The sequence below is a fragment of the Trichechus manatus genome, unplaced genomic scaffold (genome assembly GCF_000243295.1).
Source record: "Trichechus manatus latirostris isolate Lorelei unplaced genomic scaffold, TriManLat1.0 scaffold00001, whole genome shotgun sequence".
Classification (NCBI taxonomy): domain Eukaryota; kingdom Metazoa; phylum Chordata; class Mammalia; order Sirenia; family Trichechidae; genus Trichechus; species Trichechus manatus.
The window spans coordinates 18,405,412-18,432,446 of record NW_004443937.1 but is presented as its reverse complement, the minus strand read 5'-3'; the positions used below and the strand labels follow the sequence as shown (position 1 = coordinate 18,432,446).

General features: G+C 61.0%; 1 protein-coding gene across 1 annotated transcript in view; it reads left to right on the top strand.

Moving 5' to 3' along the window:
- The window catches only part of PLXNA1 (plexin A1), a 47,763-nt gene extending 27,983 nt beyond the window's left edge, over positions 1 to 19,780 (top strand). The window contains exons 11-31 of the mRNA XM_004368686.2: positions 33 to 226; positions 390 to 541; positions 642 to 762; positions 1,110 to 1,246; positions 2,392 to 2,559; positions 2,830 to 2,923; positions 3,447 to 3,686; positions 3,832 to 3,975; positions 4,347 to 4,581; positions 7,001 to 7,143; positions 8,624 to 8,880; positions 9,200 to 9,266; positions 13,655 to 13,801; positions 13,959 to 14,118; positions 14,902 to 15,005; positions 15,360 to 15,456; positions 15,680 to 15,870; positions 16,030 to 16,199; positions 17,387 to 17,599; positions 17,715 to 17,865; positions 19,649 to 19,780. Coding sequence (XP_004368743.2) covers positions 33 to 226; positions 390 to 541; positions 642 to 762; positions 1,110 to 1,246; positions 2,392 to 2,559; positions 2,830 to 2,923; positions 3,447 to 3,686; positions 3,832 to 3,975; positions 4,347 to 4,581; positions 7,001 to 7,143; positions 8,624 to 8,880; positions 9,200 to 9,266; positions 13,655 to 13,801; positions 13,959 to 14,118; positions 14,902 to 15,005; positions 15,360 to 15,456; positions 15,680 to 15,870; positions 16,030 to 16,199; positions 17,387 to 17,599; positions 17,715 to 17,865; positions 19,649 to 19,744 — 3,281 coding nt within the window. The 3' untranslated portion in view covers positions 19,745 to 19,780. The remainder of the gene's footprint in view (positions 1 to 32; positions 227 to 389; positions 542 to 641; positions 763 to 1,109; positions 1,247 to 2,391; positions 2,560 to 2,829; positions 2,924 to 3,446; positions 3,687 to 3,831; positions 3,976 to 4,346; positions 4,582 to 7,000; positions 7,144 to 8,623; positions 8,881 to 9,199; positions 9,267 to 13,654; positions 13,802 to 13,958; positions 14,119 to 14,901; positions 15,006 to 15,359; positions 15,457 to 15,679; positions 15,871 to 16,029; positions 16,200 to 17,386; positions 17,600 to 17,714; positions 17,866 to 19,648) is intronic.
- The last annotated feature ends 7,255 nt before the right edge of the window (positions 19,781 to 27,035 follow it).

The window sequence follows — 27,035 nt, the reverse complement described above, 5'->3', positions numbered from 1 at the left end:
GGCCAAGCTGACCATGACCCCCGCCACCCCAGCGCACCTCTACAAGTGCCCAGCCCTGCGAGAGAGCTGCGGCCTCTGCCTCAAGGCTGACCCGCACTTCGAGTGTGGCTGGTGCGTGGCTGAGCGCCGCTGCTCCCTGCGCCACCACTGCCCCGCCGACACGCCTGTGTCCTGGATGCATGCCCGCCATGGCAGCAGCCGCTGCGCTGACCCCAAGATCCTCAAGGTAGGCACAGCAGCTCCCTCCGAGGTGCCCGACCCCTCAGCCAGCCCCAGGTGGAGTGGACACCCCTGCTGTCCCCAGCCAGCCCTCCCTCAGCACAGGGTGGGCGGTGAGCTAGGTCTGGGCTGTCGGTCGGGTGCCGGGCCCAGCTTCTGCCCTCCCGCAGCTGTCCCCTGAGACGGGCCCGAGACAGGGGGGCACGCGGCTCACCATCACAGGCGAGAACCTGGGCCTCAAGTTCGAGGACGTGCGGCTGGGTGTGCGCGTGGGCAAGGTGCTGTGCAGCCCCGTGGAGAGCGAGTACGTCAGCGCCGAGCAGTGAGTGCGGGGTGGGGAGGTGAATGGGGTGGGTGGGGGTCTCCACCGGCCTGCCTGGGCCCCCCACCTGCCCGCCCACTGAGCCACCTGTGGTCTACAGGATTGTGTGTGAGATCGGGGACGCCAGCCTGGTGCGTGGCCATGACGCCTTGGTGGAGGTGTGCGTGCGAGACTGCTCCCCTCACTACCGGGCCCTGTCACCCAAGCGCTTCACCTTTGTGGTAAGCCCTCCCTGGCCCCTGATGGGAGGAGAGTTAGCATGTAGGCTGGCGGCAGGGACTGCTAGAGTCTTGTCTGGGCACAGGGGCCATGCCATCTCCAGCAGTGGGCTCCTCATCCTCCTTGGGGACCCTCTTGTCCAGCCACATCTTTGTTCCTGCTGTTCCCCAGACTTAGATGCTGCCCCCGCTTTGCCACATGCCTCCTCATCGTGGGCCCAGCTCCAGGGTCTCTGTGTGACCAGCCCTGAGGCCCTGGGCTCCCAGCAGGCTGAGCAGGGCTCTGACCCCATCTGGTGCCAAAGGGGAGGGGCTTCCTGGAAGCCCCAACAAGTTCCTTCTTGCTGCAGAACCCCACGTTTTACCGCGTAAGCCCAGCCCGTGGGCCTCTCTCTGGGGGCACCTGGATCGGCATCGAGGGGAGCCACCTGAATGCAGGCAGTGACGTGGCCGTGTCTGTCGGTGGCCGGCCCTGCTCCTTCTCCTGGTATGGGGGTGCGGATAGGGCGTTGGGGCCGGGCTACACCTCCTCCTGGCTCACGTGGTGATGTGCCCCGCTGCCGTCGCCAGGGAAACGGGGCTGTGGAGAACCTGGCTAGGGTGATCACTATGGAAACCCAGAGGTGGGAGAAGGTTTCCATGGTGACAGGGGCTACCTCCAGAGCGGGAAGGGCAGAGGGGGCAGGTGGGCGGGGCTGACTGCCTCGGCCTGGTCCTTCCCTTCCAGGGCAGGGGACAAGCAGAGGAATATCTTGGAACGCAGCAAGAATTTTTTAAAAATTTGAGAGAAAAAGGAAATTTTAACAAAAACTTGAGGTTTGAAGTGGGTAATTTTAGATTAGGGTGCTAACAGGTGGCCTTTTAAATATTTCCCTGCAGTAATTACCTTTTATCAGCACTAATCATGGTGTTTGCTGGGCTGTCTAGTTGGCTGGGCTGCGCTGCGAGGCCACCTGGTTGGCTGGGATGCTGCCGCCAGGCCGCAGACAGGGAGACCCCAGTGTGGGAGACCCCAAGGACCCCCAACCCAGGCCACCTCGTGGGGTCCCCTGCGGCCCCATGAGATGGGAGTTGAGCCTGTCTTTCAGATGAGGGTGCTGAGGTGGAGGGGGCAGTCAGGGTCGGCACCAAGTGCCACACGGGGCTCTCCCCAGAGCACACAGGGCATACGCCTCGTCCCTCGACTGTCTCCAGGCACCATGGGAACCTGTAGTTCTGCCCTGAGGGCCTCTGGGAGCCCGGCCACCAGCAAGGCAGTGCTTGACGGGCAGGCAGACAGGTGCTGCAGAGGGACTGGGGGCCTGGCTAGGGGCATGGGGGCACTGTGAGAGTGGGTGTGGGCAGCAGGACCCCCCTCTGTGGTGCTGTGGCCTGAGAGAGGGGCCCCTTGGGCCACGTGCCTGGGGCAAGTGGCAAGGGCAGGTTGGTTGGCAGAGCTCTGGATGTCAGGGTGGCACAGGGGAGTGGGGGCCACGGGATAGGGCGTGCCGGGCCCACTCGAGGGCTTTGCCGTCCATAGCCAGGAGGTGGTGGGCCCAGGGAGATGGGGTTCTGGGCCTGGGTCACTGGCTGTGTGTGATGGTGTCTGGAGGCCTCTCTCCCCTGAGTGCCCCTTTCCTGCCCCACTCCTAGGAGGAACTCACGGGAGATCCGGTGCCTGACGCCCCCCGGGCAGAGCCCCGGCAGTGCCCCCATCGTCATCAACATCAACCGCGCCCAGCTCACCAACCCCGAGGTGCAGTACAACTACACCGAGGACCCCACCATCCTGAAGATCGACCCTGAGTGGAGCATCAACAGGTGCGGCCTCCCCGCTCTGCATAGGCCGGAGCCACCTCCCTGTTCTTTTTTCCTGAGGACCACAGCTGCATGCAGGGTCCCTTCCCTGGAGCCCCAACACACCTGTCCTCAGCTGTCCCCACTGATCGTGCCTCCAGTGCCCCGTGTGGAGGTGTTGGTCCACCCGTCTTTTGGGGAGGCCAGCTTGGTCTGACCCTGCCTGTTTGTGCTGGTTCTAGTGGGAGGGCTCAGAGCATCCCCCAGTGACTCACTGCTGCCCTCATCTTCCAGTGGGGGGACCCTCTTAACGGTCACGGGCACCAACCTGGCCACCATCCGCGAGCCCCGCATCCGGGCCAAGTACGGAGGCATGGAGCGGGAGAACGTGAGTGCTCACCGATGCTTGCTGGCCTGGCCTTTGCCGGCCTTCGCCTGGGCGGCTGTTCACAGTGCCCTCGCCCTGCCCCTCAGCTTCTCCCACCCAGGCCCCCTGAGAGGCCCAGGGAGGTCAGTGGCCGACTGCCCGGGGTCACAGAGGCCCATGTGCAGCCCCCTGTATTTTGGGCCTGGGCTTGTGCCCAAATGAGCTGCTTCACTCAGTCTACCTTCCTCCTACCCTGCAGAGCTGGCACCCCTCAGAAGTGCTTTGCCCCTGGTGTCTGGTCCCCTGGCACATGGCATGGGCTTGGGAGATGGGCCCTGCTATGGAGAAGGTGACCCGCCCTCTCTGAAGGGGCAGACAGTGAAGTCCAGCAAGGGCTGGGTCTCGGGCCCCAGGAGGCACCCTCTCCCCTAGCTTCGATGGTGACTCTGCTGTGGGCTGCCCGGGTGGGTGCTATGTGGTGATGGTGTGGACAGGGTGGTGTGGGCAGCGCAGCCCCGCCCAGCACCCCGTTATGTGTCCCCAGAGCTGCACCGTGTACAATGACACCACCATGGTGTGCCGCGCCCCGTCCATCGACAACCCACTGCGGACCCCGCCCGAGCTGGGTGAGCGGCCCGAAGAGCTGGGCTTCGTCATGGATAACGTGCGTGCCCTGCTCGTGCTCAACTCATCCGCCTTTCTCTACTACCCTGACCCCGTGCTCGAGCCGCTAAGTCCTACGGGACTGCTGGAGCTGAAGCCCAGCTCCCCCCTCATCCTCAAGGTGGGCCCCTGGGGGCTGCAGAGTGTGCCAGGCGGGCAGCGTGGCTCAGGCAGGTGGTGGGGTGGAGGCCGCAGGGCTCGCGGGGTCTGAGAAGGGTCCAGGCTCAGGGCCCCCGACCTGACTTCTGCCCTCCTGCCTGGTCCAGGGCCGGAACCTCCTGCCACCGGCCCCTGGGAACTTGAGGCTCAACTACACAGTGCTCATCGGCTCCACACCCTGTGCGCTCACTGTGTCAGAGACGCAGCTGCTGTGCGAGTCGCCCAACCTCACGGGGCAGCACAAGGTCACGGTGCGTCCAGGTCCCTGCTGTCCCTCCACTCAGAGCTTGATGCCCAGGCGGGTTGTGCCCTGGCCCAGTTCTGCCCTTGGGGATCCACCCGCCTTGGACCTCCCAGCCCTGCCCCTCAGGGAACTCCAGCTCCTGTCCCAGCCCCAACTCTGCACGCACCCCGATCTGGGCCATTAGAGTGCTCATGTAGACTGGCTTGTGCCCTGAGCCTTGGCTGAGCCCGGCACGACTGGTCCCCTTTGGCGCCTGCCCCGCGTCCCAGTGTCCTGCCAGCATCACTCACGGGTAGGGTCTCGAGGGCCTGTGGGCGCGGCTTGGGCCCTGGGTGGGCAGTGCGGTGGTCCTGAGCCTGTTCCCCTCCCCTCCGGCAGGTGCGGGCAGGCGGCTTTGAGTTCTCGCCGGGGGTGCTGCAGGTGTACTCGGACAGCCTGCTGACGCTGCCCGCCATCGTGGGCATCGGCGGGGGCGGGGGCCTGCTGCTGCTCGTCATTGTGGCTGTGCTCATCGCCTACAAGCGCAAGTCCCGTGACGCCGACCGCACCCTGAAGCGGCTGCAGTTACAGATGGACAACCTTGAGTCCCGTGTGGCCCTTGAGTGCAAGGAAGGTCTGTGTGGCTGGGGGGCAGGGCTCGTGGAAGTCGGCCCCACGGAGTGGCTGTGTTGGTGGTAGCCTGGCCCAGGCCTGTGTCTTCTGTGGTGTGTTGGCTAGGACAGCCCTGGAGCCAGATGCCTGGGTTGGAACCCAGCCTTGCTGGGAGACCGTGGGCAGGCAACTTGTAGTGCCTCAGTTTCCTCACCTGTGGAGCAGGCGTGCTGACAGACCCTGCCTCCTGGGTTGTGAGGGTGGGCGAGGCACGCTCTGGGAGTCATCGGGGGGAGTTGCCCTGCAGGACGGTGCCTCTGTGCGTGGGCGGCTCTGTGCTGGTGCTGGGCTGTGCTGTCGGTAGGGCCTTTGTCCCTGAGGAGTCAGGCTGTAGCTCCTTCTGCTGAAGTGAGGTGTGTGTCTGGCACAACTCTTGGTGTGAGCAGCAGGAACTCGGCTCAAACTGGCTGTGCGGCAAGGGTGGCGGGGGCTTCTGTAAAGGGCAGTGCTAGCTGTCCTGGCTCAGGCGGGCTGGGCCCAGGGGCCGAGGAGTCTGCCTGGCTCCCCTTGCCCTGTGCCTCGTTCTCTGGTAGGCTCTTCCCTGTAGTGGAAGCCACAGCGGTGGGCTCACCAGCCCCGTGGAGAAGAGGGATAGTCCTGGGGCCTTGCCCGGCCTAGCCAGGGCAGGGGGTCATCGCTGAACCAATCCTATGGTTAGACCTGGACTGCTGTCCCCAGCTCGGGCCGGCAGCTGTGCGCCAGAGGAGGCAGCCTGGGTCCTGGGTGGGCGGGCTGCAGACCGCTCAGCCGTGGGCAGAAGTGAGTTAGGGAGGCGTGGGCTAGGGTGCCAGTCCCATGCTGGGGTGTAGGGTGTCTGTGGGGCTTGGCGGCCAGCTTGGCACCACAGTGATACTCGTGGGGCCAGGCTGTATTAAGCCACACGTCTTTTGATCTCGACCATCGTGTACAGCTCTGGGGAGTGTGGCCAGCTGGGGCAGGGCAGCCACTTGATGGCGAGGGAGTGGGGTGACACTCAGCTTGAGGGTTCTGCTAGGCTGGTTTCGAGTCCTGCACCAGGCCCTCTGATGGCCGTGTGGGGCTGGGCGAGCCACCTTCTTGTGCCGGTTCCCTGGGCGTTGGGTCTCGTGGGCACAGCCCTTCCTACTGGCAAGCTGTGGCTCCCCCCACTGTCCCCAGGCCTGGCTGCTGTCCATGCAGTGGCCTCTGAGCCTTGTCTGGAGAGCAGGACAGTTGTGACCGTGGGCACTGTGGAGGGCTGCCAGGGGCCAGGGTGGCTTTGGGCCTCGCAACTCTGGAGGCAGAGACTAGGGGCTGTCCCCGTCCTGGGTGAGGAAGGGGAGCCAAGTGTGGAGCTGGTCTGAGGCCAGGTGCACCCTCCACCCATGGTGGCCTCGCAGCGGACCGACCGGCACCATGCTGCTGTCAGCGCTGCCGGGACCAGGGCCCAGCGGGTCCCACTTCTCCCAGGGCTCCCTACCTTCAACACTGAGTGCCGTGCCCGGGACCCCCTTTGAGGAAGCAGGGATGGCCCAGAGGCTGGCCAGCACTTGCTCTTACCGACCCTCAGGCAGGAGTAGATGCAGAGTGCATGGGGAGGGGATTCTGTAGGGTGGGCCCCCCGCAGTCCACAGTGACTTCGCCTGTGAGGAGACTGTCCGCCAGGGCTTTGGGCCTGACAGCCTTTATTTGCCAGCGCAAGTGCCGGGCACAGTGGCCGGTGGTGTGGCCTGGCTGAGTGGAGATAACCGAGCACCTGGCAGCGGTGCCCAGGAGATGAAAGGCTCTGGAGTTTAATTAAACCTGCCAGACGTCTCCGCAGAACTGCTCGGCTCCTCTGGCTCCTGATCAGATAGTGTGTTCCTAGGCTGCTGTGGGGCTGACACCTCACGGCTCTGGAATGCTCTGGAATGCTCCGTCTGGGCATGCCTGTCAGGCCTGGGAGCAGGCGGCCTGGGAGGGGCCTGGACTCATATGTTCGCTGTCAGGTATGAGGAGCTGCAGGTTTGGGGAGGACCACTGCAGCTCCTTGTCCTGGGCCTGCCGTTCCCTGGACCCATCTGTGCCCAATCCTTTCTCAGGTGGCTGAGCCACACGGGTGCCAGGGAGGAGGCGTGGACCCAGGGGTGGCAGGAGGAGCCAGCCGCCTGTTGCCACTCTGCCACCAGATGCCAGTGTCTGAGGTGTAGGCAGCCCCGACCGGGCCTAGTGTGTGTGCCAGCACCTTCCCTGTGGTAACCCAGTGAGGCAGAGGGACGTTTCCCCTGTGCTAGAGCTGGGGAAACTGAGGTCCAGGGAGGCGCAGGAGTGTCCTTGAGGTCACATGACCAGAGAGAGGCTCAGCCCCAGTGTGTGTAGGGGCCGCGGCTGGGCCTGGCTCACCAGGGTGTGCGGCTCTGACCAGCGTCGCATCTGGCCCTCAGCCTTTGCAGAGCTGCAGACGGATATCCACGAATTGACCAGTGACCTGGACGGCTCAGGCATCCCGTTCCTTGACTACCGGACCTACGCCATGCGGGTGCTCTTCCCTGGAATTGAGGACCACCCTGTGCTCAAGGAGATGGAGGTAGGATGCTGGCATGGAATACACGTGGGCCGTCTGGCTACTTCTGCCCAAGAGCTCCTTGGGGTGCTGGTGGGCAGCCGAGTGGGCCTTGGGGGCAGTCTGAGCCTGGAAGGGAGGGAAGACCTGGAGGCAGAACCTGAACCATCCAGTGCCTCTGAGCTCCAGGCCAGAGCAGGGGGGCTGGGTGGGTACTGTTTACAGGTGAGGGTGGTTCCATTCTGGTACCCCAGGACCTGCAGAAAGGGGGCCTGGCTCAGGGCAACGCCACCAGCCCTCATCACTTCAGACCCCTTCAGGCTGGGTTCCAGGGGCTCCTCAGTTGTCAGACGGGTTGGGGCATGCCTGCCTCCTTTTGCCGGGCCTCTGGTGTCACTTGCATCACCTGCAGCTCACCTGTCCGCTGGGGTGGTGCTGCAGTGTGTGCTGGGGGTGGGGCGGCCTGTAGCAGGTGGCAGCTGGCTTGCTGTGGCTGTCGGGGAAGTGTGGCAGGGGCTTTCAGAGAGGTGGGGTTTGTTCTGTGGATATGGGCACCAGCACAGGCCCCAGCAGATCCAGCTTGAGCCTCTTGTTCTGGCTGAGTCAGTGTTTTCTCAGCTGTGCCACGCTCTCCTGCTGAGGGCACTGCATCTGCACCCCTCTGATGTCAGGAGCCCCCTCCTGCGGGGCTCTGTGGATCGGGGGGTGCCCTTTTGAGCTGAGCCTGGGGGCCTTGCTGGGGCTCTGCCCAGGGCCTGAGCCTCCTTGGGTCCTGGGGGAGGGTGCCATGACAAGGCTCTGTGTCCTGGCCGTGGCCCCCACCTCTCCTCCCTGCCGGCTCTCTCTGGTGTCTGTTGCTGTGTCTGTTTTTGCTTGTGACCGTGTGTGTACCTGGTGCCTGCCACCCACCTGCCTGTGGGCCTGGCGCGAGCCTTGAGGAGGAGCCTCGGCGTGGGTGAGAGGGAGCAGGCCCGGGACTGGTGTGCCTGTGCTTTGCTCACGTGCCCACCCCCAGGCTGTGGGCCCTGGGCAGGCCCCTGCCCCTCTCTGGAACTCAGCTCTGCGTCCATGAAGTGGGGAGGATGGTGTTTGCGATGGTGGCTGTTGTGAGAGTACCTCTGGCACCCAGCAAGAAGGGGCATCAGATGCCACCACCGGGAGTTAGGCTTTGACTGAGCTGTCTGGGCCAGGCTGGGGGAGGTGCTGGTCAAGGACTGGCCATTCAGAGGGTGGCAGGAGCAGGCCCTCCCACTCTGCACCCTCCCCCATCCTGATGACATGCCCTGGTGGTGGGCTGTGGCCGTCCTAACGGCAGTGGGTTTGTGCTGTGAAGGATGGCTGGGCCTTGGAGTAGCTTTGCTCACGTCGCCCTTGAGGCCTGCTCTCTGGCCCTGCCCCCACTAGCTTGCTTGCCTGTGCACCTGAGACTCCTTGGTCCGGAGGCCCGCCCTCCTGTCTGTCTTGGGGCTGGCCCCATGATCTGAGTGGGTTGATGTCCTCGTAGGTGCAGGCCAATGTGGAGAAGTCGCTGACGCTGTTTGGGCAGCTGCTGACCAAGAAGCACTTCCTGCTGACCTTCATCCGCACGCTGGAGGCCCAGCGCAGCTTCTCCATGCGCGACCGTGGCAACGTGGCCTCACTCATCATGACTGCCCTGCAGGGCGAGATGGAGTACGCCACGGGCGTGCTCAAGCAGCTGCTCTCCGACCTCATCGAGAAGAACCTGGAGAGCAAGAACCACCCCAAGCTGCTTCTGCGACGGTGAGCCCTGTGCCACAGCCCTGCTGGTGTCCTGGGGGTGGGCTGACCCAAGCTGGAGTGTTGCTGATTCAGCATTTGCAGTGAGGACCAGTCCTGTAAGGTCCCGGGCACCCACAGGGCACAGCACATAGGCCCCATGCCATGGCGCTCCTGGTCTGGGGCCAGCCACTCAGTGCCGGCCTGAGTCCTCCTGGCGGACATCTGAGCTCTGGGGGCAGAAATCTGGGGCCTCCGTCTCCGTGGAAGCCTTTAAAGGAGTGAAAAGAGAGTGGAGGGCAGGGGCTGCTATTCCATGGCCTGACCAGGTCTTCCCCACTAGGACTGAGTCAGTGGCGGAGAAGATGCTGACCAACTGGTTTACCTTCCTTTTATACAAGTTCCTCAAGGTAGGCCAAGGGGATGGACAGAGATGGGGGAGGCAGAGGAAGGATGATGTGTTGTGGGGGTGACAGTTTGAGAATGGGATGTCAAGGACAGAGTGAAAGGGTACAGAAAGCTGATAGAATCCCAGCTGAGAGTCTGGCACAGGGTGGGCAGCCCGGCGTGAGCTCCCTGAAGGCGCTCGTCCTTCCCATGCCCGTTTCCCATTCTTAGGAGGTTTGTTCTCACAGCCCAGCGAGGCTGTGTGGGCACCCAGCTCTGCAGGGGTGGTCTGGGGCCCTGCACCTTGCCCTTGGCTGGGAAGGAGAAGGGCTCTTGCGCTGGTCAGCCAGTGCTGGGCCGGGCCTGGACAGGGTGGAGGCTCAGAGGGGCTCCTGTCTGCCATCCATTGTGAGAGGGCTCCCTCTGTGCTTGCCAGGACAGCCCTGCCCCCCGCCTGGTGACCAGCCTCAGAGCGGGGCTCAGGTAGACCTTGTATGCTGGCTGCCCCCAGGCTGGATGTGGTTCCAGGGGAGTTTGGTTTGGGCCACACTTAGTGTTAATTGGTTGGCTGCCTGCACTTTGGGAGGCCATGCAGAAAACTCCAGATCTCTGGCTCTTCTTGGATGATCCAAAAGCATGGCATGCCGGCCCGTGTCCTCGTGAGGGGGACGTGGTGGTGCTTCTCCTGGAGCCTGGTGTGGGCTGTGCCCTGTGTGTTATTGGAGGGTGGGGTAACTGAGGCAGTGCTGTGCGTGGCTGGGGAGGGGTTGGAGCTGGCGGCTGCCTAACTGTGTGACTCCCTCCTCGATTTCTTCTTCTGAAAGGAGCAAGCTGCGCAAGTGGGGAGTGCTGAGCAGGGCTGTGTAGCGATGGTCAGGGAGGGTGGGGTTGAGTGAGGTCTGAGGGAGAGGAGGCGTGAGCCAGGCAGGAGCCAGGGAATAGTGTCCCAGGCAGAGGGAAAGCAAGCGCAGAGGCCCTGGAGTGGGCGGAGCGGGTGGGAGGAGATGGGGCCCAGAGCCTTGGTGTTCCCTATGAGGCTGTGTGAGTGATGTCAGTGCCCCATAAGTGACAGCCTTGTCATCAGAGCTGGTGGCCGACAACGCAGCTGTGCAATTCCCGTGAACGCGCACTTCTGTGAAGATGAGGTAGCTCACTGCATGCTCGTTAGCCTGCGCTGTAGGCCACAAGGAGCACCTGGAGCCAGGTGTCCAAGCACTGAGGCTGAGCGCACACTGGCTCAGTGTGACGGTCCCCGTCTGGCCCTGACCTTCCACAGCCACATGCAGAGGAGTAGGATCAGTTTAACAAGTCTGTGTTCTGTACTGCCAGGAGACCTGGGAGGCTGGCTGGCCTGGGAGGCAAGTGCCACCTGGCTCGGAGACACTCCCAGCAGAGAGGGTGGGAATTGGTGGCACTGTCCAAGCTGTCCTCTGGTCCTGCGGGTGGGCTGCTTCCAGGAGGAGGAGCAGGTGGGGGGGTGGGGAGGGGAGTCATGCCCGGCAGAGGGAACAGTAAGAACAGAAGCCTGGTGGGGAGCCGAGGGAGCCCCGTGTGGACAGGAGCAGAGTGTGTATGGAGGAGGAGGGTCCCGGTCAGAATTTGAGGGCCTTGAAGCCACACTGACCCCTGTTCTCAGTGGGGCCCACTGAAAGCTTCGAGCAGGTCTAAATCTCAGGCTACCCTGACTCGGAATTCTTGTCTGACGCTCATGACAGAGGAGGACACTGTCCAGGTCAGGCAGGGGGACATGCTGGGATGACCTGTGACACCCCCCTCCCCCCCGAAGGGCCTGGCCTCTCATCACAGCGCCCTGGAGGGGAGCCGTGTTTCCCACCCAGGTGGGTCCCCTGGACGGCCTTGGGGGCCGTTCCCCGTTTGTGTAACTGGTCACTGGCTTCTTTTTACCATGTGCTGTTTTTAAACAACCCAACTTTTTTTTTTCTTTTAAGTTCCTTTCTCTCTTTAGAAACAAACAGCATAACTAGAAAGTAATGCAAGTTCATTTTAATACACAGAAGTAGGTATAAAGGGTAAGCCTCCCCAGTTCTGGAGGTAATTATCAGTGATTTGGGGTGTGCCCTCCCATAGTGGCTTTGGAGCTGAAGCAAATGTCTACAGGCGGAGTGTGGTTTAACATTAAAAAGAAATTGTTGAACTTCGCTTTTTCTCAGGGCAGGGTTTTGGCTTGTTTCAGTACGACACGCTTTGCACCGGCCCCACCTCCCACGCCAGCTCTGGGCAGTGTTGCGGTGTCTTCCAGACAGTTCTCTGTGCTCCCCGGTCTTTTTGACAGCTGAGTAATGTTCTGTGGTGCCGTCGTGAGATACTGTTGCACTGCCTGCAGGTGTCAGGAGTGTGTGGTCCCCCCCGGGAGCAGTCCTCCGCCCACTCTGATGCAGTTGGTGTTGTCTGCTGTGCTGATCTAGTGGATTTCCAGGAGGGCGATTGCAGCTGATCAGGCACGCTGGTTTTTAATTGTGAAGTATGCCGCCCAACTGTCCTGCAAGAAAGGTTGCACGCCGTTTGTTGTATTCCTGCCAGCAGTATTTGAACGCCATTTACCTACGCCTTAGATAACACTTGCTTACCAATCTTTTTCATCTTTCCCAATTTGATAAGTGTGAATTGATAGTTTGATGCTTTAATTTGAGTTTCTTTGATAATCAGTTGAGCATCTTTTCATACATTTGATTGGCCACCTGTATTTCTTCTTCGAATGATCTGTTTTTATCCTTTGCCCTTCTCCGAGGGCTATTTCTTTCAGTGGGTTACAGTTTTTTTTTTAACATGAACTTTCCACCTTGTCTCCCTGAGCTCCTGGCTTATGCTGAGAAACGAGTTTTGTTTGCGTATGGCGCTAGGCAGGGATCTAACTCGATTTCCCCAAGTGGAAAAGCACGTGCCCTGGCATTGCTTGTCAAGCTGTTGCATCGTGCTGACCTCTCGCTGGGAGAAGCGGCACTGTCCTCAGGCGGTTCCTGCGCATCGCAGCTGGAGGGAGCCCGCAGGAGCCCACGAGAGCCTGAGGCCGCCTTTCCTCCCTCATCATTGGGCCCAGTGAGAGCATTGGGTGGACTGGGCTCTTAGGTTCTGGGCCTTCTTGACTCCTGGCCTCACCATCTGGGGAGGCCTCATGGAAGAAAGGGTGGGGCTGGCTGGGAGAGGGGGTGCTGCAGGGCAGGAGTGAACCGCCCACTGGCCAGCCTGGAGTCTGTCTCATGACGCTTGCTTTGGAGTCATAGGGATCTGTGTTTGAATCCTGGTTTCTCCATTCATTCTCTGTGTGACCTTGGGCCAGTGACCTTACCTCTCTGACCTAGAGAAATGCAGCTACATGCCTTTCTACCTCCTGCATTGGCCAGGACTTGGCACCTTCAGGCAGGTGTTTGGTTTTTGAGGCCCTGGCAGGCCCTTTCCCGCCGCCACTCTCTGAGGGTGTTTCTGGGAAGAGGCAGCTATTAATGGCTGTGGGCCCCAACCTGCACTCCCTTCTCTCCTTCTCCCGACCCACTTAATGAAGCCAAGTTTGCAAACGAAACATAATTTCAAAGACAGGCGTGTTGTTGGAAGGTCTCGGGATGATTTGTGCTTATGGCTGCTCCTTAGCAGCTGTCTCTTTGATTACCGCAGATGCTAACAAGGGGCCCGTAGCATCTGGTTACAGGGGCAGCGCGGTGCTGTGCACCAAAGCAGGTTTGTCTTTGAGGACTGGGAGGGGTCTGCTGCCCGCCTCGGCCTCGAATGCCTCCCAAGCTCTGCCAGGCGGCCAGGCCCTGCAGAAGCCCTCCTGTGCCCAGGGCCGGGGCTCACGTGGGCAGGACATGCCACAGCCCAGGGTCCAGGGGCAGGCGTGACGGCCAGGCCCAGTGGCGCTCTGGACAGGCGGCTCTCTGCATTGTGACGACATGGGCACTAGGGAACCACGTGCACACGACAGATGCACCTTGGCCCACAGGCAGCTTCTGCTCTGCGTGGGGGAGACGGGCAGCGGACAGTCGTCACAGTGAACGCGATGATTTCGGGGAGGGACAAGGGCCGGGGGAGGTACAGCAAAGTGCCATGACTGCGTTGGGAGGGCAGCCACATGGCTGGGCAGTCAGGGCAGGCCTATTGAGAAGGGACACTGGGTCGAGCCCTGACGGGCCAGTGGAGACCTGGGGGAGAGGCTTCCGGGTTGTAGGAAGAGCAGCTGCGGAGGGTTTGATAGATACTTATTGAGGGGGATTGGTCTGTGGTGGTTATTACTTTTGTCTAGTCTTGGGTGGTTTTGGAAGTAGTGTTAAGCTTGCCTCCTGAGGAGAATTTGGGCGTTTCCCTGTCTCCCCTTGCCTGGGGGAAGTTCAGACAGCATGAGAGCGGGGTGGCAGGCCTGGTGTTGGGGCTGCAGCCTGACGCCCATCCCGCGTCCCAGGAGTGTGCTGGGGAGCCGCTGTTCATGCTGTACTGCGCCATCAAGCAGCAGATGGAGAAGGGCCCCATTGACGCCATCACGGGCGAGGCCCGCTACTCGCTGAGTGAGGACAAACTCATCCGCCAGCAGATCGACTATAAGATGCTGGTGAGCACCACCGCCACTTGGCACCCCCAACCCCTGCTTCCTGCCTGGCGGGCACTGCTGCGGGATCGCTGACGTCTGTGCAGCCAGAGCGGGCCCTGCTGGCTGGCAGGGGTGTGGTGACCCAAGGGCTGATGGTGTGACCTTTCCCCGCCCACAGACCCTCAACTGTGTGAACCCCGAGAACGAGAATGCGCCTGAGGTGCCAGTGAAGGGGCTGAACTGTGACACGGTGACACAGGTCAAGGAGAAGTTGCTGGACGCTGTTTACAAGGGGGTGCCCTACTCCCAGCGGCCCAAGGCTGGGGACATGGACCTGGGTGAGCTGGGCAAGGGGCTGGAGGGGGCTGGGCATCCTGATGAGGGCTGTGGGGATGCGTGTGCAGGGGCCCGGGGCAGAGCGGGCACCCGGGCATGTCTCAGCTGCAGGCAGCCAAGTTAGCAGGGCACCAGTGCAGAGCCTTGTGGCAGGGCCCAGCACTTGGCGTTGGTCAGGCTGGGGTGCCACGAGTGTTTGAGTGAGGGGTGGGATCAGGGTCTGAGAGCTGTCTGGCTGGGACAGTAGGGCCTGGGGCTGAAAGTGGAAGCAGGGAGACTTCTTAGAAGCTGTACCTTGACCAGGGGGCAGCAGCCCGGTGAGGATGGGGATGGCAGGGCAGTCTCCAGAACTGCTCTGGAGTTTGCAGAGACACCGGGAGGCAAGGGACTGTCACAGCTAGGAGAGAGCGCTCCTAGCTCGAGTGATGGGACAGGTGGAGGTGCCTCCTACCCAGCTAGGATGCTGGAGAAAAAGAATGAGCAGGTTTGGGGGCCAGGCTATGGAGCTCAGGGTATCCATGGCTAGAGCCGAGAGTTAGAGGCTGAGACATGTGCCTGGCGCCTGGACCTGCAGGGTGCTCCACCAACAGGAGGCGAGAGGCTGGAGCAGAGGGCGCAGCACATCCCCGTGGCAGCTGGTCTTGCGCCAGGCATCTCGGGCTCTGTGCTGAAGCCTGGGGCCACTTGGAGGCAGGGCCTCCTGGTCCCTCCTTGCTGGTGCCCGAAGCCCTTCCCCACGTGCCCTGCCTCCTCCCTCCCTGCAGTGCTCTCCTCCCTCCCTGCAGAGTGGCGCCAGGGCCGCATGGCACGGATCATCTTGCAGGACGAGGATGTCACCACCAAGATCGACAACGATTGGAAGAGGCTGAACACGCTGGCTCACTACCAGGTGAGTGCCCCACTGGCCATCCAGTGGGCTCTCTTCCTGGGGCCTCTCCTCCCTCGGGGGCTCTGGAGCGAGGCGAGGACCACTGTGAGAACCCTGGCCAGCTCTGCTGCTGGGTTCTGGCTGCCCTGGGATGTGAGGTGAATGTGGGGGAGAAGGCCCAGAAGTCACGTGTGGATTGTCTCGACGTCATCCTGACATCATCCTAGCACCTGGAGTTTACCAGTGGGGAAACTGAGGCTCAGAGTGGGGTGGTGACGTCAGGGATACAAACCCAGGGAGAACTGGGGCTGCTATGTCATCACTGTCCAAGTGGGCAGGGGTCAGTGGTGGTGTTTTCTGGCCTTCTGCACCCAGGTGACGGATGGGTCCTCGGTTGCGCTGGTGCCCAAGCAGACATCTGCCTACAACATCTCCAACTCCTCCACCTTCACTAAGTCGCTCAGCAGATACGGTGAGCGGTGGGGCCAGTGCGGGGGATGTTGGGGTGTCTCCTCTTCTGTGCTTTCCTGCCCTCGACTCACTTCTCTGGAGCCCCATCAGTACTGGCCTGGTATGGGGACTTCATCAGGGCCTGTCGCTTGGACACTCGGCCTTGGGAGATGGCGCCCCTGACATTTCTGTTGGGGTTCCTGGTGAGTGGGGCTGATGGGGTGCTGACAGGTGTGTGCCCACAGAGAGCATGCTGCGCACAGCCAGCAGCCCCGACAGCCTGCGCTCACGCACACCCATGATCACGCCCGACCTGGAGAGCGGCACCAAGCTCTGGCATCTGGTGAAGAACCACGACCACCTGGACCAGCGTGAGGGTGACCGCGGCAGCAAGATGGTCTCCGAGATCTACCTGACGCGGCTGCTGGCCACCAAGGTGGGCCCTGGGGGTGCTGGGACAAGACAGATGGGCTGGAGCAAATCCTCTGGTCTTCCCCCTTCCCCATGCCTGCGGCGCAGGGCGGTGGGGTCCCAGGTGTGCAGGAAGGGGCTGGTGGCGTGATGGAGCCTGGAGCTCTGCTGCTTGCTGCCGCAGGGCACGCTGCAGAAGTTTGTGGACGACCTGTTTGAGACCATCTTCAGCACGGCCCACCGGGGCAGCGCCCTGCCGCTGGCCATCAAGTATATGTTTGACTTCCTGGACGAGCAGGCCGACAAGCACCAGATCCATGACGCCGACGTGCGGCACACCTGGAAGAGCAACTGGTACACGGGGAATGGGGACTCTGGGCGGAAGTGAACGTGTCTCCTGTGTGTGCGTGCGGGGGTGAGTGTGTCCTCTGTGAGGGGGTGTGTCCTCTGTGTGTGCAGGGGTGAATGTGTTCTGTGTGTGTGTCCTCTGCATTTGTAGGGGGGTGTGAGCGTGTCCTCCATGGGTGTGAGCGCATCCTCTATGTGTGGGGGTATGTGTTCTGTGCGTGTGTCTTCTGTGCATGTGTGAGTGCTTCCTGTGTGTGGGTGGGTTTGAGTGTTCTCACTGTGTGTTCTGTGTGTGTGGGCATGGGTGCACTCTGTGTGTGTGTGGGTGTGTGTTCTGTGTGTGTGTACACAGGTGTATTTCTCTCCACGTGTGCATGTGTGCCTGTGTCCTCTGTGTATGGGTTTGAGTGCATCTGTGTTGAGTGTGAATGTATTCTTCATGTGTGTATGAGTGTGAGTGTCCTCTCTGTGCTGTGCAGGTGTGAGTTTATACAGATGTGAGTGTGTCCCGTGTGTGGTGTGCAGGTGTGAGTGTGCCCCTCCATTGCGTCGGACCACGTATGAGCATGTGTACGTTCCTAGGACCATATGAGTGTGGTCGTGCATATGTGGCCTGGTGTGTATGGCCGTGTGTGTGAATGTGTGAGATCTTGTACGTATGGCTGAGCGCCTGCCTGCCTGTGACTGCATGTGTAACAGCGTGACTGTGCCCATGTGGATGTGTGTGTAACCGTGTACTTGTGATAGTGCACATGTCTGTGTACTTGACTGTTCATGTGCATGACCGTGTGTGTGACTGTGTTGCCATGTGTTTGCACGTGACCGTGTGTGTGTGTGTTTCAGCGTGTGTCATGTCTGTGGGGACAGGCAGTGGGCTGGGCTGTAAGGGCAGCCTGCCTGTGGCTGGGCAGCAGGAGACAGCCCTCGAGGCTTTGCCCTCACTAAGAACCCCTGCCCCCTCTCTGGGCCTCAGCTTCCCCATCTGTGTGGATGTCCATAGCCACAGTGAAGCAGAGTCAGCAGAACCACAAGGTCATGGGCCGACCCCTTCCCCACATTGTGAGAAGGGGAAGCTGAGGCCCGAGAGTGGGGTCTTGCCCTGGTGAGGAGGCCTGCCTGATCAGGAGTGACCTGGCCTGAGGCGTGGGCCAGGTGGCATTGAGATGGCTCTGACCGGGCTGCCCCACCCACAGCCTGCCTCTGCGCTTCTGGGTGAACGTCATCAAGAACCCACAGTTCGTGTTCGACATCCACAAAAGCAGCATCACAGACGCCTGCCTCTCAGTGGTGGCCCAGACTTTCATGGACTCCTGCTCCACATCTGAGCACAAGCTGGGCAAGGACTCGCCCTCCAACAAGCTGCTCTACGCCAAGGACATTCCCAACTACAAGAGCTGGGTGGAGAGGTGCGGGGGTGTGGGCGGGTATGGGCTGGGGGTGGGGTGGGGTGGGGTGGCAGTGGAACAGGTGGTGGCCAGACAGGGCCAGGACCCAAATTATGTCCCGCCTGGCCGCCTACAGGTACTATGCTGACATCGCCAAGATGCCGGCCATCAGCGACCAGGACATGAGTGCGTACCTGGCCGAGCAGTCGAGGCTGCACCTGAGCCAGTTCAATAGCATGAGCGCTCTGCATGAGATCTATTCCTACATCACCAAGTACAAGGACGAGGTGAGCCTCGCTGGGCGGGGGTATGGGTGCCACCAGCCGCAGCCCACCTGGTCTCAGGCCCTCTGCCACCCCCGCCCTGCCAATTCCTACCGCCTGTCACGGCTCCCAGGCACCCTGGCTTTGCCCCTTGGCCATTCCAGCTGGGCAGAGGCTGTTCTGAAATAGCTGGACCATGCTGGGGGCAGGTCGCTGCAGCATGCCTCTCCTGGTGGCCAGGGGCTAGGGTGAGGAGGTCTGGGTTGCAGGGTCTCCCGAGGGGAGGTTGTGGCTGGTGACAGTTCTCTGAGTTGGTCCAGGCAGAAGTCTCCCAGCTGGGCCCAAGGCTCTTCCTTGGATGGCCCTTTCCCTTGTCTTTCCCGACTTGGAGAGGGCCCTAGGAATCCTCCCCGCCATTTGCATGGAAAGAGGCATCAGGGAGGAGAGGCCTGACCGGGGGGCTGTATGGGAGAGGGGCAGAGACACGGTTGAGGTTGCAGTCAAGGACCAGGCCCACAGGCCTAGGAGAGAGAGAACGTTCCCTGGGTGAGGCGCAAGCCAGTGGGGATTTGGGAAGAGAAGAGACACCACCTGACTGATGGGCGCTCTGGGGCGAGGGGAGCAGGCCAGCGTGGGCTGCGGGCGCAGCCAGGCGAGGGGGGGTGGGGAGGGCATTCCGGTGTGCTTGAGAGAAAGCCACCAGGGCCTGCCATCCTGGCTGGATGTGGGTACGGCCCCACTTTTGGCCTGAGCAGTTGGAGACACAGAGGCGCCTTGAGCGGAAGTGGGAGACTGTAGAGGGACAGGCCTGAGGGGTCGGGCTCAACTTCGGGATGTTCAGGTTTGAGGGGTGAGTGCAGGCTGAATCTCAGTGTTTGGAGGCCACACACTCACAGGGGCTGTGGTGTTGTGAAGCTGGCAGCTAGCACAGGATGTGAGCGTCAGCAGAGGGGGCGAGGATAGGCCTTCACATCCCTGGCCAACAACACTGCGAGGCAAGGGGGTGGGGAGTTAACTAAGGCAACAGGAAAAGGGGGTCCAGGGGCCTGGGAGGAGGGCAGAGGGTAGCCAGAAGTGCAAGGTCAGGAACAGGGGCATTCAGTGGGCAGACACACTGGGAGGGTGAGGAAGGGGCTCAAAGGAGGTCACAGCGACCTAGGTGGGACTGGGGGGTGGGGGGTGGACAAGGCTGAGAGAGGTGACAGTGTGGCACTGACCGGGAGAGCAGGGAGGAGAGGGTGTGTGAGCAAGGTTGTCCCTAAGCCTTGTCCCGAGCAGGAAACCAGAGCAGGTGGCTGCCCCGCAAAGCACGCGACAGGGTTCTGCTTCCTTGGGGAAATAGAAACGTCTGAGCTGCAAACCAGGAGGGGCTGTGACTGGCCTGGGAGGAGCCCAAGGCCCCACGTGCATTGGAAGTGAGAGTGGGGTGCAGGGGCGAGGCGGTGGCCTGCTCAAATCCATGTGACGGGGCTGGGCCTTCACCGGGCCACCTTCTTGGAACGGGGCCTTGGGGGGCATGGGCAGGATGGTGACCTGGGCAGGGCCCCTTCACCACACCGAATCCCTTGGTCCATAATTGAAGGAATCAAGCCTTGGAATCTGTCCAAGCCCCCGCTAGCCATGGCCATGGCCCTGGCACAGGGTGTGGGGGCAGGAGCGAGCCGCCTGACAGCCGGGTGCCACAGCACAGCCTACCCTCCTGTGTGGCCTGGGGTGCTTGTGCCTTTTAGAAGGCTGCCCACCCTGCAGCGAGTGGGTGGCCCTGGACAGGCCTGTAACACCCGCCCTCCCCGCCCCCCCCCCCAAGATCCTGGTGGCCCTGGAGAAGGATGAGCAGGCACGGCGGCAGCGGCTCCGGAGCAAGCTGGAGCAGGTGGTGGACACCATGTCCCTGAGCAGCTGAGGCAGCGGCCAGCATCTTTGCTTAGGGTGGGGACAGGCAGCGTGGAGCCAGCAGGCCAGGCCAGGGCTGGGAGGCTGAGTTGCAGCCCGTTGGCCCTCATCTCTGGAGCGTTCAGTGGCACTCAGAACCCGAGGACTGCGGGACTCCGCACGGCTGACCTGTCTCTCTGTGGACCAAGTCCTCCGGCCTCTCCGCCCTCCGCCCGGCACAGAGCCAGCTTTGTCTGTGTGGACGGACGTGCCTGCACGCCTGCACCAGGGAGGGGGTGTGGGCGGTGGGCTTGCTGCCTGGCGAGAGCTGCCTGGTGGGCTTCATGGGGGGCAGAGGAACGTCTGAGGGTGAGGGGCAAGCCAGAGCCCCCCTGGAGCTGACCCAGCATGCCTCTGTGGCTGTGGCAGCACCCACGGGCTGAGTCTGGGGGCTGAGATCTGGCCCGCAGCCGAGGGAGAGGCTAAGGGCTGGGGCTGGGTCGGGATGCAACGGGGCTGCTGGGTCTACCATGCCACTGATTCACCGCGTGCTCCTGCGGGCCAGGCTGTGTCACCCGCTGAGAGAGGCGCCCTCCAGCCTCCCCTCCTATGGAGGGGCTTTCCAGGGGCCGTACGGCTCCACTGGGTCCCGGAACTCACTCTGTCTTCAGGGCTGCACCCCGGAAGCCACTCAGGCCTGGGTTCCATCCAGGTCCCAGTGTGCACGCTTGTTATTTATTGCTCCCAAACCAGGCCCCAACTGCCCAGGAGGGTGTGCGAGTGAGTCCTCCCAGGCCACAGAGCTCCTTGGGGCAGGGCCCCCCACTCCTCCTTGCTTACCTCTGCCCCCTCTGTCTCTCAGTTGCCTCGTCTCTGCTCCCCTCTGTCCCCTTCTCCCAATCTCCCCCCTCCAGTGGCTTCCAGTCTGGCATCTCAGTGACGTCTGGCACCTCAGTAGGGTGGTGAGACATCTGGGGACTGTAGTTTTTTAGGGGGAAAGAAATCCTGCTGACTGCATGGGCGATGAGAGCAGTGGCCAGGGCCCTCAGCCACCCCCTGGCCTGGGTCTCACTGGGCCTGGGGACCGGAGCAGTGAGCAGAGGGACTGCAAACCAGCTTCTACCCACTCTCGTCCCAGTGAGCAAGAACGGACTTGTTTTTAATGAAAGACTTGTACATATATATATGTGTATATATATATATATTCACACGTGGCTCCCGCCTCTGCCTCCAGCCCCAGCGGGGTGTATATAGTCACTGGAGGAGGAAAAGTTTGACAGACCATCGAGAACAAGAACTTTAAGGCAGTGGGAAGAGTACCAAATGGTCTGGGGAGGTGGCACAGCTGCCCCCTAGGGGGCTCTGTGCCTGGACCACCGCCGTGTACCTCACCGGACTGAGGGGGACTCCTTCCTGCCACCCACGTGCGGCGTGAGCCCGTGGGTGACTGCATGACCGTCCTAGCGTTTAGTTTGAGTTGATCTTTTTAAACCTGCAAGTGTTGGTACTAGAGGTTGTTAGACCTTTTTAATGTTTTTTAATTAATTAGTCACTTGTGAAAGCAAATAAGCGGCCGCCCCTTTCGAGTTCACTCCGATGGTACTGAAGACCCCATGACTTTAAGGGACAGCTAACTGTGTCTGGGCCAACCTGCCCTGGGCCCAGCTCAGCGGAAGAGCACCCCCCAGGCTGCCACATGCAGCCCCTCCAGAGCACGGGAGCCAGTGCCCACACCAGGTCGGACAGGAGCTGCCCAGGAGCTCCTCGAATGGGAGGGAGACGGGGCCTGCAGCAGGCACAGGACTTCCATTGCTCGAGCTCTGGCTGGCCCCAGCCCATGGGGTGATGCAGGCTGTTACTGGCGGCCAGAGCAGAGCTAGGCTTCTGGAGACCATGCAGCCTGGGGGCTCGGTTTCTGCTCCCCCTGGCTTTGGCTGGGAGCCCCATACCTGGGGCGCCTCCGTCTCCTATCTGATCCTGTCTGGCTAGGCCTGGGTCAGAGCCTCGGTTCCCCTAAAAGTCTTCCCTGGACACTGGCTTTGAGCAAAGCCGCCTGTGCTTCCAGTTCCACCTCAGTCAGGTCGGGCTTCCGCGGCCTCCCTCCCCAGAGCCCATCCCGGTCCCCTCCCTGCCGAAGCTTCGCACTGAGGGGTGGGCATCCTGCCCAGCTGGCCTTGTCCACATGGGCCTTCTTGCAGAGGCGCCCATGGGGACTCGGGTCCTGGAGCACACACTTGTGTCTAAGCCGCAAGCACTTTAGCAGTATCTGTTTACATACCCGTTAAACAAGCCGATTCCGGAACACACCGTCTCCCAGCTCAGCAGGCCCCGGGCACCTCCCTGGCCCGCACCTTCCATGGGGAATCAGGGTCTGGTTCCTCTGTCTTCCCGCCTCTTCTGGGTGGGGCTCTGGCGCTTGGCCTGGGAGAGGGTCCTGAGGGAACTGGGTTGAGCCAGAGCGTGCAATGGAGGTGGGCGAGTGCCCCGCAGGCCCGCCTTGCCAAACCAGGCTCGGGAAGCCTGGGTCACAGTGGAAGTGTTTAGGTGACACCCTGGCCTGTCCAACACTGCTGCTACTGCCCACCCTGCAGGAGGGCCCACGGGGCGTTGGGGTGTCTGCCGGCGTCCTGGGCCCACCTGGCTCTCTTTCCTGGACTGTGCTTCAGGGGTGCCCTGAGGACAGCACACCCTCGGTTTGGGAACCCGAGGCCTCTGAGGAGGCCCTGATATACCTCGAGCTTGCCCTGCACCCCCAGAGCCTGACCCAGGCTGCTGGCCCCTGCCACTTTCCAACCTTGGCCATGGGGTCGGGGCTGCCAAGGAGCAGGCTGGGATGGGCCCCCTGGCCCATGGCGCTGGCTAGCCCCACACGGGCACTGCCTGGCGCCCCTCGTGCAGGCAAGGGACTGTTTCCACCGAGGAACCAAAGCCTCCTTCCCTGCCCTGCTGGAGTGACCTTTCTGAGAGCCTCGTCCGGTGGCCCTCCTAGCTTGGGGCATGATGGCTCACGTCGTTGGTGCTACACAGCTAGAATAGATATATTTAGAGAGAGAAGATATTTTTAAGACATCCACAATTAGCTGTCCTTTAACATTGCAGACCCCCACCCGCAAGCAGAGCGGCCCTGAGTCTGCGCTCTGACAAGCCTGGCGGTGTTTCTCGCGGCAGTGGCCGTGGCTGCCGGGGCGTGTGGCCTCAGAGTGTGTATATACACGGCTATTTCCTATTTTACTGTTCCTCAGATTTAGTACTTGTAAATATACACACATGACGGAGAGATTAAACATTTTTGCTACAGTGCCTGGCTCGGGGGTTTTCCTTGGGGGGGTGGGCTGTGGAGGTGGCAGAGCAAGGCCCCTTGCCGGTAAGGTCCTGGGGGTGGGCCAGGGCATGACGTACTAGAAGGGGGGGTGGTCAGCAGTGCTCGGGTATGACCACACTCAGGACACACCTCTGAGGGGGGCTGTGGCGCTCTGAGCAGGGGGAGCCTCTGACTGAGATGTGGAGTGCAGGGACTCCTTCGGACCTCACGGAGCCCTAGGTGTGCTGACGCGGTGGGGTTCCCCATCACGTGTTTAAACAGCCCTCCACCTAGGTGATTGTGTAACCACCCCCAGGGGGCTGGGTGTCTGGGCAGGGGTGCTCAACCCCGGCAGTGTCAGACTTGAACAAAATACCCATGCTGAGTTCCACCCCAGAGAGTCTGGTGGGTTCTGGGGTGCCCCAGCCCAGGCACCGTTTGAAGTTTGAGGTGAAGGTCATGCACAGCGGGCTTCAGACGGCTCAGCAGTGGCTTTCACACGTCTGTCTGTAGGGCAGGACTACCTGGGGATTTTGTCTAAATGTAGACCCAGGAACAGAGGGTCCTGGCGCAGCTGGTGGCTTGGAGACCTGGCCCTGGACGGCAGGGCGGGGCGCTGCGTTTCTTGGGCCCTAGCTGGGGAGCATTCAGCTAGGAACTCAGTGAGGGAGATGGTGGTGTACACTCTCCCCAAAGCCCTTTCCAGCACAGACCTGCTGCTCAGTCTCAATATTTGTACAAAGACTGCATGGCTTTGGGTAGGTGGTCCTGTGTCTCTAGGCCTGTTTCCTCCAGTGCCATGAAGGGCAGGCCCCCCTACCCTGGAGGGCGGGCATGGGGGTCAGATGAGATCATGAGGACAGGTGTCGAGAGGCATGATGCTCCGTGGGTCCAGCCACAAGTCTGCCTGTGCCCCAGGCAGACCCCTGACAGTGATGTGACAGTGTTGAATATGCACTCGGTGTTCCACCACCGCTGAGCTTGGCAATGGCTTAGCTCAGTGAGACCCCACTGTCCTGTGAGGCGGGGGCTATGGATGTCTCCAACGTACAGATAAGGGAGCTGAAGACAGTCTGTAGGCCCGTCCAGATACCCAGGCCGACGGACATCAGATGAGAGGCCCGAGGGTCCCTGAGTCCAAGTAACACTTCCCAATTCTGCCTGTCTCCCAAACCCCATCTGAAGGCTTACAGTGGTCCATAAATCATAGGCAATGCCTCCTGCTTAGACAAGGACTGCTTCACAGCCGGGCCACAGGCATTGAGCTAAGCACCAGGCTCAATTACTAAAGAGAAATCAGTGTAATCACCATGAAATTGCATCGGAAACAAATTTAGCAAATGCGCCCCGTTTGGGGTGTGACGTGGCCTGCTCTCACGGTTTGGGCCCTGCCAGCCTTCCGGCCCAATCAGCCTTGCCTCAATCACCCAGCCCGCACCCAGCCCCAGCCCGAATCAGGCGGCTGTCTGGGAGCGCAATCAGGAGCTTGTGGTGATCAACGTAATTGCCTGTGAGTGCTCAGGAGGCCGCCCTGATTACTGCACTCAGCTGTTGGCGACGAACCCAGGCTGTTGGGGGCAAGGTGTGGGGGCGGGGGGCGGTTTGTGGGTGGCACAGGGGCTAGGGCCAGTGTGGCCCAGGCAGGCCGGCAGCACCCCCCCTCCATGTGCTTGAGCCGGTTTCAGTCTTCCCAGTGTGGCCCAGCCGGGCCTTGCTTGGGACCCAGCACGTGTGGCTGACCCTCTCTCTGTGCCAGGTCTGGCCCTGAGCAGGGAGATTTGGCAGAGGATGCAACACACTCTGAAGCTTCCCGCAGCCTTTGGGGGTCCCACAGCCCTCGAGGGTCCTACTGCCCTCAAGGGTCCCCCTGCCCTCAGGGGTCTCACTGCCCTTGAGTGTTTCCACTGCTCTTGGGAGTCTCACTGTCCTCAGGGGTCCCACTGCCCTTGGGGGTCCCACAGCCCTTGGGGGTCCCCGCTGCCCTTGGGTATCTCTGCTGCCCTTGGGGGGTCCCACCCTTGGGGGTCTCACTGCCTTTGGGTGTCTTCACAGCCCTTGGGAGTCCCACTGCCCTTGGGGGTCCCACTTCCCTCAGGGGCCTCACTGCTCTCAGAGGTCCCCACGCCTTGCCCTCTTTTGCTCTGTGTTGCTCTGTGTACCATTGGTCCTTCCATTCACCTGATTGTTTTCTTTAAATACACTCTTCTCTTTTTAATCATAAATGGATAACCAGTATCACTTGCCATAAATAGAAGGTGACTGTAAAAATAAATACAATAAAAGGAAAAACAATATTAAATTCTAGCAACAAACTATTGCCCACATAAAGGCTTCCTCTGATGAAATTATCGATTGTTGCGCAGGGCTTAAGGCTTTAACAGTCGCTTTTGTCCTGATGTGAGAGGCTTTCTGAGCACGTGTTGCTGTTTGTTCTCAGGCCTGTCCTCCGTCTGGCCCTGCTCTCTAGGGGGTGGTGGACCCCCCCCCCCCCCCCCCCCCCGCACAGGCCACTGCGTAGGCTCCCTGCTGGCACTTCAGGCTAGAGGCTGGGGGCGGGGTCTTTCTCTCTCTGGGCTCCCGGCATCCCTGAGGTCCTGGCTCCCACCAGGCAGCCCCCTCAGCCCAGCTCTGAGCCAGTGACAGCACCAGGGGACAACAGTGTCCTGCTACCTGCCCCTCTATCTTGCTCCGTGTATTAAATCCCCTCCACAAGTCCAAAACTACTTGTTTTCCTGACTGGATGCTGCTCTGTAGAAATCTTCGGTGTCATTTAATGTCACATCTATGTCCTGTCTAAAAACACCTCATGTCCCACCTCATGTCTGTTGTGTGGTTTTTAGAAACTTGACATTTCGGACCTGGAGGGCTGGCCTTCCCCTGATATGTATCCCTGCTCCACCCTCAGCTCTTGCTCAGCGGCTTAGAATGCTGTTCCTTCGGCCCCCTCCACTGAGCCTGCCTGGGCAGCCCCAGGCCCAAGTACCCAGGGCTGGCTTTACCTCCCTGTGACCTGGCCTCTGACCCAGTCAGGCATGCAGGTGTGGGACATTCCTGTCATTCTTTGTGCATTCCTGGGCCTGAACAGATGTGTGCGTGGGGGTGGGTGATGGGTGGGGGGTGGGGGGAGCAGTTTTAGTACAAGAAAGAGAGCCTGCAAGGCCTCTTCTCTCCTGGTGGAACAAATGACTTAAAAAGTAGTTTTCAAGAGAGTCCTCTTTCATCAGTCTGCGAGAGTGGAAGGAGACAGGCAGACCTGACTTGGAACCCTGGGTCTTGTATTTAGTAGTTGAGTAATTTGGGGTAAATCTCTTTCTCCTTTCTAGCCTCAGTTTTCTTCATCTATAAAAAGGAAGACACACTCTACTACCCCCTCCCAGGACTGATGGTAGCATTATACGGTAGCTTTCAAGAAAGGTGTTACAGAGATGATGTTTGACGTAGTATCTGTAGGTGTGTTTTTTCTTATCCCATAAGTGTTGTGCTCCTGGAGGGGGTGCTACCTAGAAAGGAGTCCTCGCTTGGCTGTGGGTCACAGAGCTGACTTAACCGTTTGAGGCCATTCTGAGACAACGGACATGAGCAGAGGGGAATTTCGAAACACCTTAAGCTGCCTTTACATGTCAAAAGCAAACTGGGAGGGCTGAGTGTGGTTTCACCATAAAGCGGGAACACAGAGGGCTCAGTTACCCCTGCCCTGGGCTGAGGGAGGCCTTTGCCTCCTTGGGGGGCTGTCGGGGGGAAAGACTGAGGAAGAGGCAGGGTGAAGGCATCCGATGGAGAGTCCTGCTTCTTCCATCCTAACAGAGAGCTCCCTGCCCTGTGTGCTGTGTACAAGTAGTCCAGAAGCCCCTGGTGGCCCCCCTGAAGGGTCCAGAAGGGCTGAGCATCCACCAGACCATCAGGAGCTTGGGGCCATCTGAGGATGGGGTAGAGTAGCAGCAGAGGGTCTAGCTCATGTCTAAAGGCCAGGGGGCTTCAGTGATGCCTGTGGCTGAGGGCAGAGAAGGGATCAGGGCTACGC